Raw genomic sequence first — 15,469 nt, 5'->3', positions numbered from 1 at the left:
ACTTTAATACACAGTTTAAAAGGTTAAACGTCGCCACGAAAGTCCTCACTGAAATCAGGAAACACATTCAAGAAACCATCGTGCTTCCCTTCCTGCAGTCTTTTCGAGGTACTGTACAAATTCACAATTACATTTTTCCTGAGTTGTTTTCTTTCTTTCTTTCTTTTTTTTTAAACGCTTTTGCACACATCAACTCAATAAACACGTGTTGAAGCTCTCACATCTATCAGTCTTGCTCTTTTTTTCCCTCTCTCTTTCCTCCTCCCCCATGACTCTCTCTCTCTCTCTCACACACACACACACACACACATTTGAGGAATACTGTTGCTCTTTAAATGGCTAAGAGACACAGAGTCGCCTGCAGCAACAGTGAATCCGGGTTTAGTTTTAAAGCTCGTCATATTAGCAGGTACCATCACAGAAGAACATGAGGCAACTTCAGCAAGAAAACAGAAATGAAAGAGGAAAGCACCACGACAGGTGCTTTGAGCTGGATGAACACACACACACACACACACACACACACACACACACACACAGAAGTTCACACCTACATAGACACAAAGTCTGTATGTTTCATACTGAGAGCTGAGACATCACAGTATAGCATCTTCCCTTCCTGTGGTTTTCAGTCTCTGCAGACACGATCTCCAGGGGCAACAAGATGCTTGCATCGCTCGAACCCAACTGAGTCTCAAATCTGAGGTGACGATCTCCACCACCACCGCTGCTTTCATTTTTATTCCTCCGTTTCTGTATCACAGCAGATGTGTGGCTGATTTGTCCGTCAAGCCATCAAGTACTGCAATGCAGCATTCGGTCCCATTCCGTGAACAAGTCCATGTCTCTCTGTGCCGAATTGGCTTGAGTCTCACACAGCACGCTGTGGAAGTCCTGGTATGACAGAGCCCTCACTTGTCCCGGAAGGATGGCAGAAAGAGAGAGTTCTAATCCTGAACCACCCACCACGCCCCTAACGGCTTCCTGGCAAATGCGCCTCAGCTCCCGTGCAGTGAGGCCTCCAGTTCTCTGCGCCAAGAGGCCCGCATCCTCCTCGCTTAGGCAGCAGCCGTTCTGCGATAGGGTTTGGCCAATGATCTGGAGACGGGCAGCTGCGTCCGGTAGTGGCACCAACACTCGGTGGTTGAAGTAGCGTCGGACCAACTGGTCCTCCAGCTCTTGCGGCTGATTGGTGGAGCAGAGCAGCAGGGTTCGGCCCTCTTTGGCCTGGTGCTGTTGCCTGTCCAACCATGACAGCAGTTCTTGCCTTAACCCCACTGTGGGAGCCTCCTCGTGCAGCGGCAGTGCAAGGACCACCTCCACCTCGCTCAGGAGGACCACGGAAGGCTGTCGAGTGTGGGCCAGGAGTAACGTGGCCCGAAGTATCTCCTCTCTCTCCGCCAGCCAATCAGACAGAAGCAAGGAGCAGCGTAAGTGAAAGAAAGTTGCTCCCAACTGGCTGGCTACACAGCGTGCAAGAAGGGTCTGTCCTGCCCCTCTAGGTCCAAAGAGGAGAATAGCTTGCGGAGGAGCAGTGAGAGTGTTCGAGTGAGAATGCCTAGAGAAAGGGTCCGACTGCAGGGCAGGCCACAGGATATGGTCCTTCAATGCGGCTGTAGGGGCATCCAGCCCGATCAATGCACTCCAGTCCAGGAGAGGCAGCTGCTGGACAACCTCAGAGCTAACCAGCTCAATCACACGAGGGTCTACCGTTTTCAACTGCTCCTCGATAGAAAGTGTGTGCGTGGTCGAAACTTTGTGAGTGTGTGAGGAAGCAGTAGGTTGAGTGTGTGAGGTTGAGGTAGCTGAAAAGTGCTGTCTGGACTCACAGTCGCTACGTTCACTCATGGTCGCCGTTGGAGACCCAAAGTCCGCTAGCCGTTCTCCAGAATGGGGCGTCTTAGAGCCATAACCCGGAGGTGTAAGAGAACCCCCGTGACCAACAGGTTTGAAAGTTAGAGACCTGCCATCAATGGACTGGTCAAACCCGCTTCCTTGACTGCTGCTGATGTCATCCCCCACCTCTGGTCGGAACAGAGGACTATGAGCAGAGGGTGGCTCAGTGTTGGCCTGACCGCTGAATCCAAAGTCTTCATATGGGCCCATCTCACCCTGGCCGGGCATGTAGTACGTTTTCCTCTTTAGGGCGTTGGCGCTCGTGGCACTGCCATTCAGAGTGGCAGGCATGATGGGTGCCAGGCTTTGAGGTGGGTAAGAGTAGCCAGCCAATCCAGTAGTTGGTAAAGGGGTGGGTGCCGCAATGCCTGTTGGAAGATAGGACGAGGGGGGAGGAGGACTGTAGCCTGATGTCATGGTGTTCTGTGGGGCGTAACCAGCTGGGGCATAATTGTATGGGGCAAGAGAGGGAGAGGTGTTGGCACTGTAGGTTGGCACCAGGCTGGCATGGGAAGGGGTGGGCTGGAGAAGCGGTGAAGACAAGGCAGGCGCCGGGTGTACGGCACTGTACCCGCCTCCCGGATGCAGGTAGGCGCCGTTGTAAGTGGTACCGGCGTATTCCTGCGCACCTGACTGGCTACCACAGCTGCTGGAGGAGAAACTGGGCTCGGTTAGGCTACCGCTGCCCACACCGGGGGAGCTACACACACTTACCGAAACATCAGACACGCCTTTCGGGAGGACCTCGGGGACGCACCCCAAAGAAGGGTACACGCCCTCCTGCCAGGGGTCCGCGTCGGTTTTCCGCCCATTTATCAGTCCCGTGGACCCAGAAACGGCAGTGTCAGGGTAGCCCACTATGTTCCTGTCACAGGGAACCTCCAAAATTGCAGAGTACCTCTCCGCGTATCTCTTTAATAGGTTTGAGGCAGTCAGGGCGGAGATATCATCATTCGCCCAGGAGTACTGGTAGGCCGCGGCGGACGAGGTTGATAGCCTTTGGCCCCTGAAAGCCTGTGACTTGTGGGCGGGCGAGCGCGTGGTGGATGTGATGTCGAAGTGTTGCTCTGCCCACTGCGTCTGCTCTGGGGTCCACTGCATGGTCACGCCTACGGGAACAAAAACAACCAATCAAAAAAGTCCTGTCAAATATCAGGGACTTGGCTTGTTGGGAATCTACTGGATTGTCACGTTCGGATCAGATCTCTAAAACCTATGCAAACGTTTTTATTAAAGATGAATAAACTCAAAAGATATTATTTTTAAGGTAATAACCATATATAAAAAGAATCTGCTTAAATTGTTATTCAGGAGAGAAGCATTACGATAATTAACATCAAGGTGCTAAGTAAAAATATCAGAGAGGCATTGCAGAGAAAGGGATTTTGTGCACTGTTCAATACTTATTTAAGTAAAATATGAATTTTGGTCTTAATAAAAGTCTTGACTTCATTTTAGTGCTGTAATGGGACAGAAAACCTGTGATTTTCTAAGGGCTGTTATTTTGGGGTCATGATTTGCCAAAGTGAAATATGCCAAAGTGAAATTATCCATCGCAATAACAAATTTATGAAACACGTTTGACAGACTGTTCCATAACCAAGAACAAATACCTGTTTTGAAGAAACTCAAGAGATAGGAATATTCACAAAAAACTGCATTTTGTCATTCTCGATCGACCATATGAAAATTTAATTGAGAGCAGCAGCGTGCAGGGTCTATATACTGTTCTTAACCTTGTGGAAAGTGATTCAGTTCACAGCAAGTACCAAGCTGTGAGTCCTCTACTGAATGGTTCGGTACAAATACACGTATTGTTACACCCCCGCTTACTACACTCTCTATTGAAATTAATGGACGTTGACCAGTACTGGGTACAAACCGTTCAGCTGTACTCTCATCCTACAGGAAAAAAATGTCATATTGTAACCACGCTTACTTTAAATGGAAGCTGTCTGAATGATTGGTGTGTGTAACTTTTACTGTAATTCAATCTTTATCTAACACTTCAGTATACCAAAGCTGCTCTCAGTGTGTTCAGAGGTCTCTTTGCTGCATACCTAGATCTCTGTATCTTGTCACCTTATAGAAGGACCACATAATGAAAATACCTTCTTCTCTGTGGAGCCCTCCACCGTCAATCCAAACTGTATTGTCAAACTGCTGAGAGACATACATAAAGCGGCTTTATATTTTGTCACGCGACAGGTGAAGCTAGGACAGTTTGTGACAGTTCACAGTCGATAACCCAGAGCCTGTTAGCAGGCTATACACACACGACGGCACACAGCACCATAAGCAGAACAGTGAATGTCGCTCACATGCATTTCACTACAACAATGTTGATTTTATGGCATGTATCCGTGGGAATGCGACAATTCTATACGCACATAAAGGGAGCAACGGAGACACTCAATGTAGCAGCCTTACTATGCTTAAGTCTGCTTTCACAAGTACAGGTCAAGTCAAACGCTGAAGCACTTCTCACAGGTGTGGGAAGAGAGAAAGAGAGAGAGAGAGAGAGAGAGAGAAGGGTGAGAAATAGAATTATTAGACATTGAGAAAGGAATATGAAGAAAGCAATGAGGTGTGAAGGTGTCTATAAGAGAGCTGGAAGTCTCAGTTTTATTCACCATAATCCAATTCAATATAACGTAGCTAAAAGGAAGGAGAACGTAACGCGTTCCCAGACATGCAGTAATGAATAGTCGGCTCCAATGATCTTTGAGAGAAAACCACACGGGTCTGAGGTGTCTGTATATTCACTGAACGGATTTAAAAAAAAAACCCCAAAAACAAACAACCACACACACAAACACACAAGAAGAAGAAGAAGAAAAACAAACAGGCAGAGCACAACTAACAAAAATATTTGTGTGTAATTGTGACTGTTAATTGCCCATGGTTCCTTTGGCCTTTCTTTTTGCTCTCATTGTTTTGGGTCACGTTGTGTGCGTGTAATGTTCTACGTGAACACTAAATTCAAATTAAGTACATGAAGAGTCAAAGCCAGTGCTTGTGCATGGTGTCTGTGCGTGTGTGTGTGTGTGTGTATGTGTGTGCTTGTGTATGTGTGTGTGTGTGTGTGTACTTGTTTTTGCTAACTTAGGAGGAGGACACTTGTCTGAAAGTACATTATTCTAATGGGGATGCCTTATCAAACAGCGGTCAAAATCATTGTCCCCACTGGCAAAAACCACTGCATGTGTGTGTGTGTGTGTTTTTTAGAATAAAAGATATTGTTATTGTCAAAACATATGAAAAATTATGAAAGTACTTTTTGGTTAGGTTGTTATTCTCTGCTTTTGTTATAATGGAAATCAATGGTTAGTCTTCAGAATAGAGCGTACTATATATATATATATATATATATATATATATACACATACATATATGTGTGTGTGTGTGTTTGTGCAGCGGTGCAGACTGTTGTCTGTTCTATTTGAAGGCCACCTTTAGAGATATCAAAGATGTCAAACTCCAGGCTGTACTATGTTTGCTGACATACTCAGAATAATGATCCACAATGATCTTTAACGGAGTAAAACCCACAAGGCACCTTCTCTCTCTCTCTCTCTCTCTGTCTCTCTCTCTCTCTGTGCGCTGTTATCGACTCTAGAGAGCACACTTGTGTCAAGGAAATAAAAAAACCCATGAACATGTCAACAGAGAGTATAACAGACTGAGAGACAGAGAGAGAGAGAGAGAGAGAGAGAGAAGCAAGAGACAGACAGATGGATAGATAGACAGAGAGATTACATGCTGCTCCTTGAATAATGATTTATAATTATGGCAAACTGACCGCACATTTGTTAAAAGCATTTCATGCTCGTGAATGAATTGCCTGAAAAAGGTAGCATTTTCTCATTGGCTACACTTACTGTGACTTCAATCCTCTGGCCAATGGACATGCTTCTGTCCAGCTCAGTGGTCAACACCTAGCAACTCGTTCACTGAATCACAAGGTTAGAGACTGCAACCAATTCTCCACAAAGATTCAACATACATTTCCAAACAAACGAAACATATGGAACAGACTTCATTAGACTGTGCATATTCTGTGAAGTTTCTTCAGATTATGTTGGTAAAACATACTAGCGAAGCAAAGCTCTAGGCACAGCCTGGCGAAAGGTGCAGAAGCTAAATGCAATATTAAAATGCTGTGTTACAGGATGGGGTGGGGGGGGAGGGGGGGCATAAAAAGGCTAAAGGCTGATCGCTAACTCTCCCCAACAAATAACAACATACCTATACTCAGACACCCCAAAACACAAGATCAGCACTTTTCAAAGGAATATGAAGAATTTTAGGATTTTAGCCTGTGTTGGCTGATTGATAATTCTTCAGATTACCTGCTGGTTTGGCTAAATGTTATAAATATATATATATATATATATATGTATAAACCTACAAGAACAAAAAAATTGCAGCTAATATGACTGAAATACAATTAAGAAGAATATTAGGGTATTAGAAAAAATCCAGAAAAAATGCAATCAAAAACAAAGCCCCTAAACAACGACAACAACAACAACAACAACAACAACAAACAGATGACCTCTTATAGTTCAAAGAGTGACTGAATAAAATCAATGTGGGATCAAGCTAATGATGATTTTATGATGTCCATGAACTACTCAATAAAATGACAGTAAGACATATAGTATAGGACATTATTTTGTCAAAACATTTTTAAAACTGGTGGAAAAAAAATCGTTGACAACCCAGATAAAATAAAAACTCAAAATTAAAAAAAAAAATTTCTCTGAATTTGTCAATAAATTTTGATAAAAAAAAAAAAAAAATCATCTTGCCTTTTTTTGAGTACAATTTTTTGTTCACTAACAACCTAATAAAAGGATGATCTCAAATAAATAAGAATTTTAATAAGAGAAGGAAATTAAAAAGACAGACCCAGACTGAATAAAATAGCAAAACAATTCCACCTTCAAAAATATATACTGTCTTAAATATTACAGGGCAAGTTTGTTTGATTTCAAAACGAAAAACAGGTCACAGTCGTTTAAACTCACCGCTGAAAAATAATTTGAACATATTCTGAATTATTGTTGTTGTTTTTTTTTTGTGTGTGTGTGTGTTTTTTTAAACATAAGATATGGAGATAAATAAACATTAGTGTGGCTACAGGCTAACAGAACATTCTGTGTTAGCTTTTTTTTTGTTTATGCTGCAGAAAAATGTGGACTTAGAGAATGAAATCTGCATCCTACAAGTGGGCAAATTTTTCATAGCGGTTTCTTTTTTTTCCTAACGAGAGCAGTGTGGCCCTGCAACGCCGTGTTCGGTCAAGACCTGGGGGCGCAAGATATATCCTCTCTCTCTCTCTCTTACTCACACACAGACACAGACACACACACACACACACACACACAGAGCTGTTTAATATTTACTTCTTCAGCGGCCGATAAAATATCGAGCTGCTGTTTTCCATTCGGGGCATATTCCGTGGTATTCTGTGATATTCAGTAAACACTATGGATAATAACCAAAACAGGATTTGTCACAAATAAAACACTTAACATCTTATTCTGCAAAACTGAGTGTGAAGAACTATACCTGAACAAAACCCTGAAATGATGCTTCTGTATAGTCCTCAAAATCAGTTCCCAACCTCCAGCATAGCTTGCTAACTTCCTACCGAATCAGTCATAAATTAAAGACAGATTAAGTGCACTATAAGCTCTCAGATGAACTCATAAAGAATTGGGACACATAAGTTATTGAATTCAAGTTAAGTCACTCTACTAATACCTATATATGAGAGACTTTTTTCATTTGAATAAATGCATACAATTAAGAGACTCTAACATACATCTCAAAGTTTCTGTGTCAGTGAATGAATGCATGTGTATGTGTGTGTGTGTGTGTGTCTGTACAAGAATAAGACCAAAATTATGGGGTGAGCTAGGCTGCCACAGATGGGAAAGAGAGATGGAAAGAAGGAGAAAAAAAGAACAAGGAAATATTTTCAACAGTGGGTACAATAATTCTTTATCACAGACTTCCATTTTGTGTTGTTTTCTTTTTGTCTGAATCAGTGATAAAAAGCAATGTCTGAGACGTGTTTGTGTGTGTGTATATGTGTGTGTGTGTGTGTGTGTGTGTGTGGAGGTTTTCTGGGGTAATCCAAAATTCCCATTTATAGGTCTTTACAGCAAAGCCATAGTGGAAAGCACAGGGGCTGACCTCTATTCCAACTCATTACAACGCTTACTTCTCAAGAGAAGTCTGAATGAAACACACACACACACACACACACACACACACACACACTTTGAAATGCATGTTAGAGTTTCTCTAATATGTTAGAAAAGCTGAATTTTCACACCGCTTTCGTTGACTCCAGACTAATCGATAGGAATAATCAATAAGTGACAATGGAACTGAGTCTGGCATGTTGGTGGTTGTGAACTCTGCACCGGGTGACACAAACAAATAAATAAACAAAAACAAACACACAGGCCCATACACATAAACAAACAGAGCAAGAGCAAAAGAAGAGTGAAGAAAAAACACAACAAAAGAGAGTTTCCACTAGACATGCATTCTCTCGTGAACTGAACAGCATCAGTTGTCTCTCCAAGGCTGAAGGTGATAGTTGTCTCTGTCTCCCAGATAGAATCAATAAACTCTTAGATAAACTCCAGTGGACTCTCCACTCTTTGATGACATGATATTTAACTACGTACATTTTGCATCCATAAGGAGGGAGACGGAGCCAGATTTGTTGATGACATCACTGTAGGGTGATACGCACAAACAGCAGAAGGCAGTATCTCCAGTGGATAAAATAAAAGCTCTTTAATACAATCACAGAACCTCATGTTACACGCACACAGACACACACACACGGGCACACACACACACACACACACACACACACACACAAACACACACACCATACGGGAACCTCATATTTCAGCATACAGTAATAATGAGCAATCAATAACATTGCTCACGGCGCTGGCTGCCATCAACCACAGCAGATGTTCTCTTTGTGCATCTCTCCATCATCCTCTAGTTACTGAGAGTACACTGTACTGTGAAGTCTCACACTCTCTCTCTCTCTCACGTACACACACTCACACACACACACACACACACACACACAGACACAAACACACACTCATACATACACAACCATATACACACACAAGGCCAGACACACAAACACACATACACACACAAACCCCCCAACACACCACCACAGACACACACGCACACACACGCACACACACACACACAAACCCCCCAACACACCACCACAGACACACACACACACACACACATACACACACAAACCCCCCAACACACCACCACAGACACACACACACACACACACACACACACACACACACACTCACACACAGACACACACACACACTCACACATACAAACAACAGAGACTCCAACTCACACAGACTCTCTCATACATGGCACAAATACACACCTAACCAGAGACACAAACACACGCACAGTAATAATAATAATAATAATAATAATAATAATAATAATAATAATAATAATAATAAAAGCCAAGTACTGTGCACTGAACAGATCACTTAACCACAATGCTAAAGCATTGTTCTCTGTCAGTGTGGGACAAGTCCTACACTGCACTGGTTAGGGCTGCTCGATTATGGCAACAATCATAATCACGATTATTTTGGTCAATACTGAGATCATGGACATTTAATACGATTACTCGTTGACTTTGTAAAACATCGTGCATTTATTGAACATTTCTTAAAAAAAAAGGAGATTAATAATAAATAATATACACATTTAAACAATTAATGAGGCACAATAATCGTTGTTCGTCTTGTTTTCATAATTGTTGGAAGCCAAAATTGTAATTAAAAATAAAATTCAATTAATCGCCCCAAACTCTACTGCTAATATTCAACTGTCAACCGTACAGACTTGCTTCTGTTAAACAGCAGCCTTTTTACACACACACACACACACACACACACACACACACACACACACACACACACACACACACACACACAAAGCTCAGTTTTGTTAATAACAACCTGTTGACGTTCAGACCATGTTTTGTGTGTAAGATGAATTAAACGCAGGAAGTTCATCTATAAAAATGAAAGCTTGGTGCGTCTTGAGTTGAGAGAACAAACTAACTCGCCGTGTTCATTTAACTCAATGTTCTTCAACATGACACGTCATGTCAGAGCTATTCCAGACTCTGTGTGTAGATGACAAAGAGACAAAGTGTCAGGTGATGACAGGTTAAAGTGTGTCAATGGGTCTTCTTCCTGGAAGTCCACAGTATCGTTCATTTTACATTTCTCCCACACCTGATTTACCTTATTACCTCATCTGTTAACCACCCTGTGTGTTAGAGGAGAGAGAGAGAGAAAGAAAAAATGTTCACCACTCCAGGCTTCCAGGAGACAGATATGGAAGCTGTGGTTTCAGCGTTGTGATTTGATATTTACGGTTTCTAAATGTCTCATAAGAGCGTTATTAAACAGTTTGAACTATTCATCTGTCATTCAAAACAGGGTGCTAAACTATCCGAGAGCAGAGATCAAATCAACATCATATTATGTGGTTGATCGTAGCGCTTCTGTGCAGATGAATAATGATGTCAAAGCAAAAAAAGAGTCACATTTACATGTCCTTTTCTATTCCAATTAAAAAACAACTAATTAGATTCAATTCCATTAAGCAGCAAATCCCTCCTAATCGATACACACAACCTGGGGTCACAAGATGTTCTCACAGGAACTGGAGAGGTTCTGCACCACAACAAATACTGACACACACGCACACACACGCACAGGCACACACACACACACACACACGCACACACACACACACACACAGGCAGAGACACAAAAATACACACTTACAAACACGCATGCATACATAGTAGGGATGGGCAGGAAGACCAGTATTTGTACTTGTGTCTGTATTTGTAGAGGCAGCAAAATTATTTGTATTTGTAAATGTATTTGTATTCGAATAAAAGCGTAAATAGGCCTAACAATCCTGTTCTTGTTTTTATTACACTTCTAATTTTAAGATATTAAAGCGTTAATATAAACCACTATAATAATTATGAACACTTAAATGTAATATTGGTTTATGGTTTTCATAAACCCAGCAATAAACACGTATAACCATAAACATTATCGAAAAGAAAACCATTTTAAAACTAACATTCAGTTCCTAATCCATGCTCCAGCCCATAAACTAAACTCCAAACAAACTAATACACGCCTACGTGAACGTTGTAAACCCCGCCCCCCACCCGCCCTGATTGGAGGACGCAACCGTGTGACACACATGGGCTGACGGAGCAGTGAGCACAGCGTGGAGGTGAACTAGCTAGTAACTACACCGCCAGAGCTAAGGTAGGCCAATCCCCTGGGCGGAGCGTCTTGTGAAGTTATTCTTTAGTTAGGTAGAACGCTTTACTTGTACAAAAGACTGCGTCCCACTGGCCTCGACAACACTGACAGTACAGTTACAAACACCTGTGACATCTACTGATATTCAGTTATTACAGATGTTGTGGGAAACATACAAAACAAACATACCAAAAAAAAAAAAAAGAAAGAAAAAAGTAAAAGATCAGGTTAAATATTCAGGCAAGTTAAATGAACAACCTCAAAATTAAATGTTACATGCATCAGGTTGTGACAGGTTCTCTAAACAACAAACTACAAACTCTTTTCCAACTTTCACGGGTGTCCCACAATGAGACCATGAAACGCAGATCAAAGCATCAAAATATCATTCGCAGCAAAGTCCAACTTAAGACCACATTTCACATATTAACAATATAGATAAGGTGACGATCCTAAAATGCTTAAAACAACAACCGAAAAATATTTTGTCAAAGGCATTGTTGATTTTTCCTCAATACACACTTGAAATTACTATCGTTGGCTAGGCCCCATGAATCTGACAAGCTGATTGGTCTGTTTGAATGAAACTCTCACCAAATCAAAACTTACTAGACTGGTTTGGGCTGAACCAACAAACCAGAACAAAAACAAGCCAAAAAAAAAAAAAAAATAGGTAAGGATGGGACAAAAACGACCAAAAAGCCCCCCCCCCCCCCCCCCCCCCCCCCCCCCCCGAAAAAAAAGAAGACGACAAAACTTAGGGTTTTTGATAAATATTGATTATATACGGAGACACTTAGCAGTTTTCTCCTGTCCCCTGTCATTACAGAAGATAACTGGCTGTGATTTGCAGAGACAATGAGCTTTGACTAAAGAGCTTTATTTGCCATTAGTAACTAGTCAAGGCAAATGCTCACTGATGAGTGTGTGTGTGTGTGTGTCTGGGTTTAATGACCTGGTTGGTAAGTCATAAGAATGGGAAGGCCTTAACCATGACTGCAGAGAAGCAGAGAAAGGGTTCACACAGGAAACGGGGTGTACTCGCCTCAAACAATGTTACAGAGCAAAAACGACCCCGTGTAAGGAAATCCTTATCATGAACTCAGCAAGTCTGAAACAATTCACACTTCACTCCCCAAACGATTAATGTACACACACACACAGACAGAGAGAGAGAGAGAGAGAGAGAGAGACAGAGAGAGAGAGAGAGAGAGAGAGACAGAGAGAGAGAGAGAGAGAGAGAGAGAGAGAGACAGAGAGAGAGAGAGAGAGAGAGACAGAGAGGGAAGATTTTGTGTTGTCCTCACATTTCCTCAATCTCACTATTTTCGCTGCTGTTTTCAACAGCCGTGACAGTCCAATTCTCCATAAAACTGCTGATCTGGTTTCTGTGTGTGTGTGTGTGTGTATGCTTGCGTGCATGAGTTGTCTAAATATACCCTCAGCTAACAAATGTCTGAAATAAAGTTGCGCGCGCACACACACACACACACACACACACACAAAGACAGAGAGAGAGAGAGAGAGAGAGAGAGAGAGAGAGAGAGAGAGAGAGACACTTCCCAACAAAAAGAGTCACTTTAATCTCTGCGATTCATTTGGTGATTTAGTTCTGCCTCACTCTACTTTTTTTGTCTGGTATCATTTATTCAGTTTAAAATAAACTTGTGGGTCCATTTGGCATTCAGAGTGTATGTAATGAATACATAGAGCTGTTTAAAAAGGAGCCTTGCATCGACAGGCTGGCTAACTCTATCCTCCTTGGCCAGTTCTCAGGTTACAGCGCCAGCAAAATCAATACAGCCTCCCGCCACAAGCATCGAAGAGAATCTATAAAAGGCTTTTATTGAGTAATTAAACACCCATTACTGTCGCCAACAGCACAACGGTAAATCTGATAAAGGCTTTAACAGGGGGATCCAGACGCATTACATATACACACGCACAGACACACACATATACACATGCGCACACACACACACACACACACTCACACACATGCACGTGAACACACACACACACACACGTACGTGCAGACATAAAATTATGACATCAACAAAAGGCCCGACGGCTAAGCGACGTGGATAACTGACGTGAAAAAGACAAATTCGCCTTTTTGTGAAATTCACCTTTCCAAGTTTATTTTTTCGCCTTTTGCGAGTGCATTTTCTTACTTGCATTGCACCTCGGGGAGTCGTAGCGGCGAGATGAGCCAGTTCTATGAGGGTGATTCAAACTGAAACAGTCATTTCCTCAAAAGTACTGACACAAGTTTCAATTAACCTTTCAATGCAGTCAAACGAGGACTTCATTTAGAATGGCAAAGCGACTTTCAAAATACTCTGTTTGGACCATATTTTTACATTATGTGTGGAAATGCATAGTCTGTCCTGCCTTTGCTGTTTTCAGCTGAATCAACCTGACAGACCACTGCTAATGGGTCTAAACAGCAGAATGGTAGCGGTCACACTGTTGACCCAAATCCACGGTCTTCACACGGGATCTGGTAAATACCGTCTCTCACTGCTCACATATAATTCCTCTTTTTAATATCATAACACAGAGAAGCTCAATCGTGTTATTTAATTGAAGATTTCTCTGGACTCAAATGTACAAATAAAAGCTAAAATAACAGCAAAGAAACAACAGCAAAAACCAGTAAATTGGAAAGTAATTTACTTAAGTAGGAAACAACTGACTCTAAAGTGCCTCACATCTATTGTGAAGATATGGTGAGTAGAGATGATATGCTTTTTTGCTTTTTTTTTTTTTTTTTTTAAGGACCGTATTCTGCTGACTATCCCAATTAACAAGCTCCAGACATTCATCTGGAGCAATAAAACAGAATTGCCTTTCAGTCGCGGACAATTGTTCTGTCGTTCATTGTTTCTTTTCATGCCTTTTTAGCCATTAGCCAAAACACAGCGTCGCCAAAAACCACTACACAACATCGCTTTAGATCATTGCTCCTCACCAATAAAAAAAGAAGGAAAGAGAGAGAGAGAGAAAGAAAGAAAGAAAGAAAGAAAGAAAGAAAGAAAGAACGAACGAAAGAAGAAAAATTCCACACTACAAAAGTGCATTTGATACGAAAGCTTTTTTTTTTTTTTTTTTAAGAAGGCCCACGCTTTCTTCTACCGAACACAAGAAGGGGACCGATTTTGTATGTCTCGCAAAAAATACTGCCGCAAAAAAACAGTCACCCTGTTGTTTGAAGCTATTTGTCATTGTTGGGGGCCACAGTGTGGCATCCCTCTAATTCTCCTTTAATATGAATGAACCATTCAGTAGCTCAATGCTTTCTCTCTAGGCCGTCTGACTTTTCTGGATCTTTCTCTGAGTGCGATGAAGGGTGGGGGTTGAAGGGGGGGGGGGTGATGGAAGGGCTTGGGGGTAGAACACAAGCCCCATGGCCAGAGGTCTAGGAAAAAGTGCAATGCTTGCTCTTTCCGTCAGAGAGAGAGAGAGAGAGAGAGAGAGAGAGAGAGAGAGAGAAAGAAAGAGAGAGAGAGAAAGAGAGAAATAAACAATAAACACAGCACAAAGGACAGAATTCACAGAGCTCCATAGCTGGCCAGTTTGTACCATCACCGACACATCAGCCACAGTGTCCTGACACACTCAAAAAGCTCTTACATTCAACGCTGTTGGATGGAGTTAAAATCTACGAACAAATGTTCCGGAAAAAATATTCAGCACATTATTTAGTGCATGCTGTAATTGTGTGTGTGTGTGTGTGTGTGTGTGTGTGCGTAAAACCCATCCAATTCGCTTGGCCTTAGCTCACAGAGGCTATACAATTCCCTACACAGTAAAGTGAGTTTCAAATTTCAACCACACTTAACGGGGCTTGTCTGTGAGACCAAACAGAATCTACAGCAAACAGTGCTTAGCCTTAACCTGTAGGATCAATTAAATGTTTTCCAACTGGAATCTCAAGTTAACATTACCTTTCTTAATAAAACTTTTGCTCAATGCCCCCCCCCCCAAACCACAGTTTAAAAAAAACAAACAAAAAAACCCCCACAAAAGACCCATCTTTACACGGTACAAAAGATGTTTTAAAAACTTAAAATACTGAGCCTAGATGAGCTGATAATTATTTGCCCTTCAAATAACAGACCTTTTCAAACATCATATCTGCACACGTCACAGTGGAGAAAAACAAAGCT

At 42.0% G+C, this 15,469-nt stretch overlaps 1 protein-coding gene across 1 annotated transcript; it reads right to left on the bottom strand.

Moving 5' to 3' along the window:
- Nucleotides 1–795: 795 nt before the first annotated feature.
- Nucleotides 796–9,847, bottom strand: LOC115818414 (fidgetin). The gene is made up of 2 exons (XM_030781784.1): nt 9,832–9,847; nt 796–3,005 (listed from the first exon to the last, which is right to left on the bottom strand). The coding sequence occupies exon 2, from the start codon at nt 2,995–2,997 to the stop codon at nt 796–798; it is 2,202 nt and encodes a 733-aa protein (XP_030637644.1). The 5' UTR covers nt 2,998–3,005; nt 9,832–9,847.
- Nucleotides 9,848–15,469: the final 5,622 nt, after the last annotated feature.

This window comes from Chanos chanos, chromosome 8 (genome assembly GCF_902362185.1).
Source record: "Chanos chanos chromosome 8, fChaCha1.1, whole genome shotgun sequence".
Taxonomy (NCBI): Eukaryota; Metazoa; Chordata; class Actinopteri; order Gonorynchiformes; family Chanidae; genus Chanos; species Chanos chanos.
Note: the sequence above shows the minus strand (reverse complement) of the source record. Positions and strands in the feature narration are given on the sequence as shown.

What these genes read in the sequence shown, in the direction of transcription:
- LOC115818414 (XM_030781784.1), bottom strand. Translation starts at nt 2,997, where the DNA reads ATGCAGTGGACCCCAGAGCAGACGCAGTGGGCAGAGCAACACTTCGAC.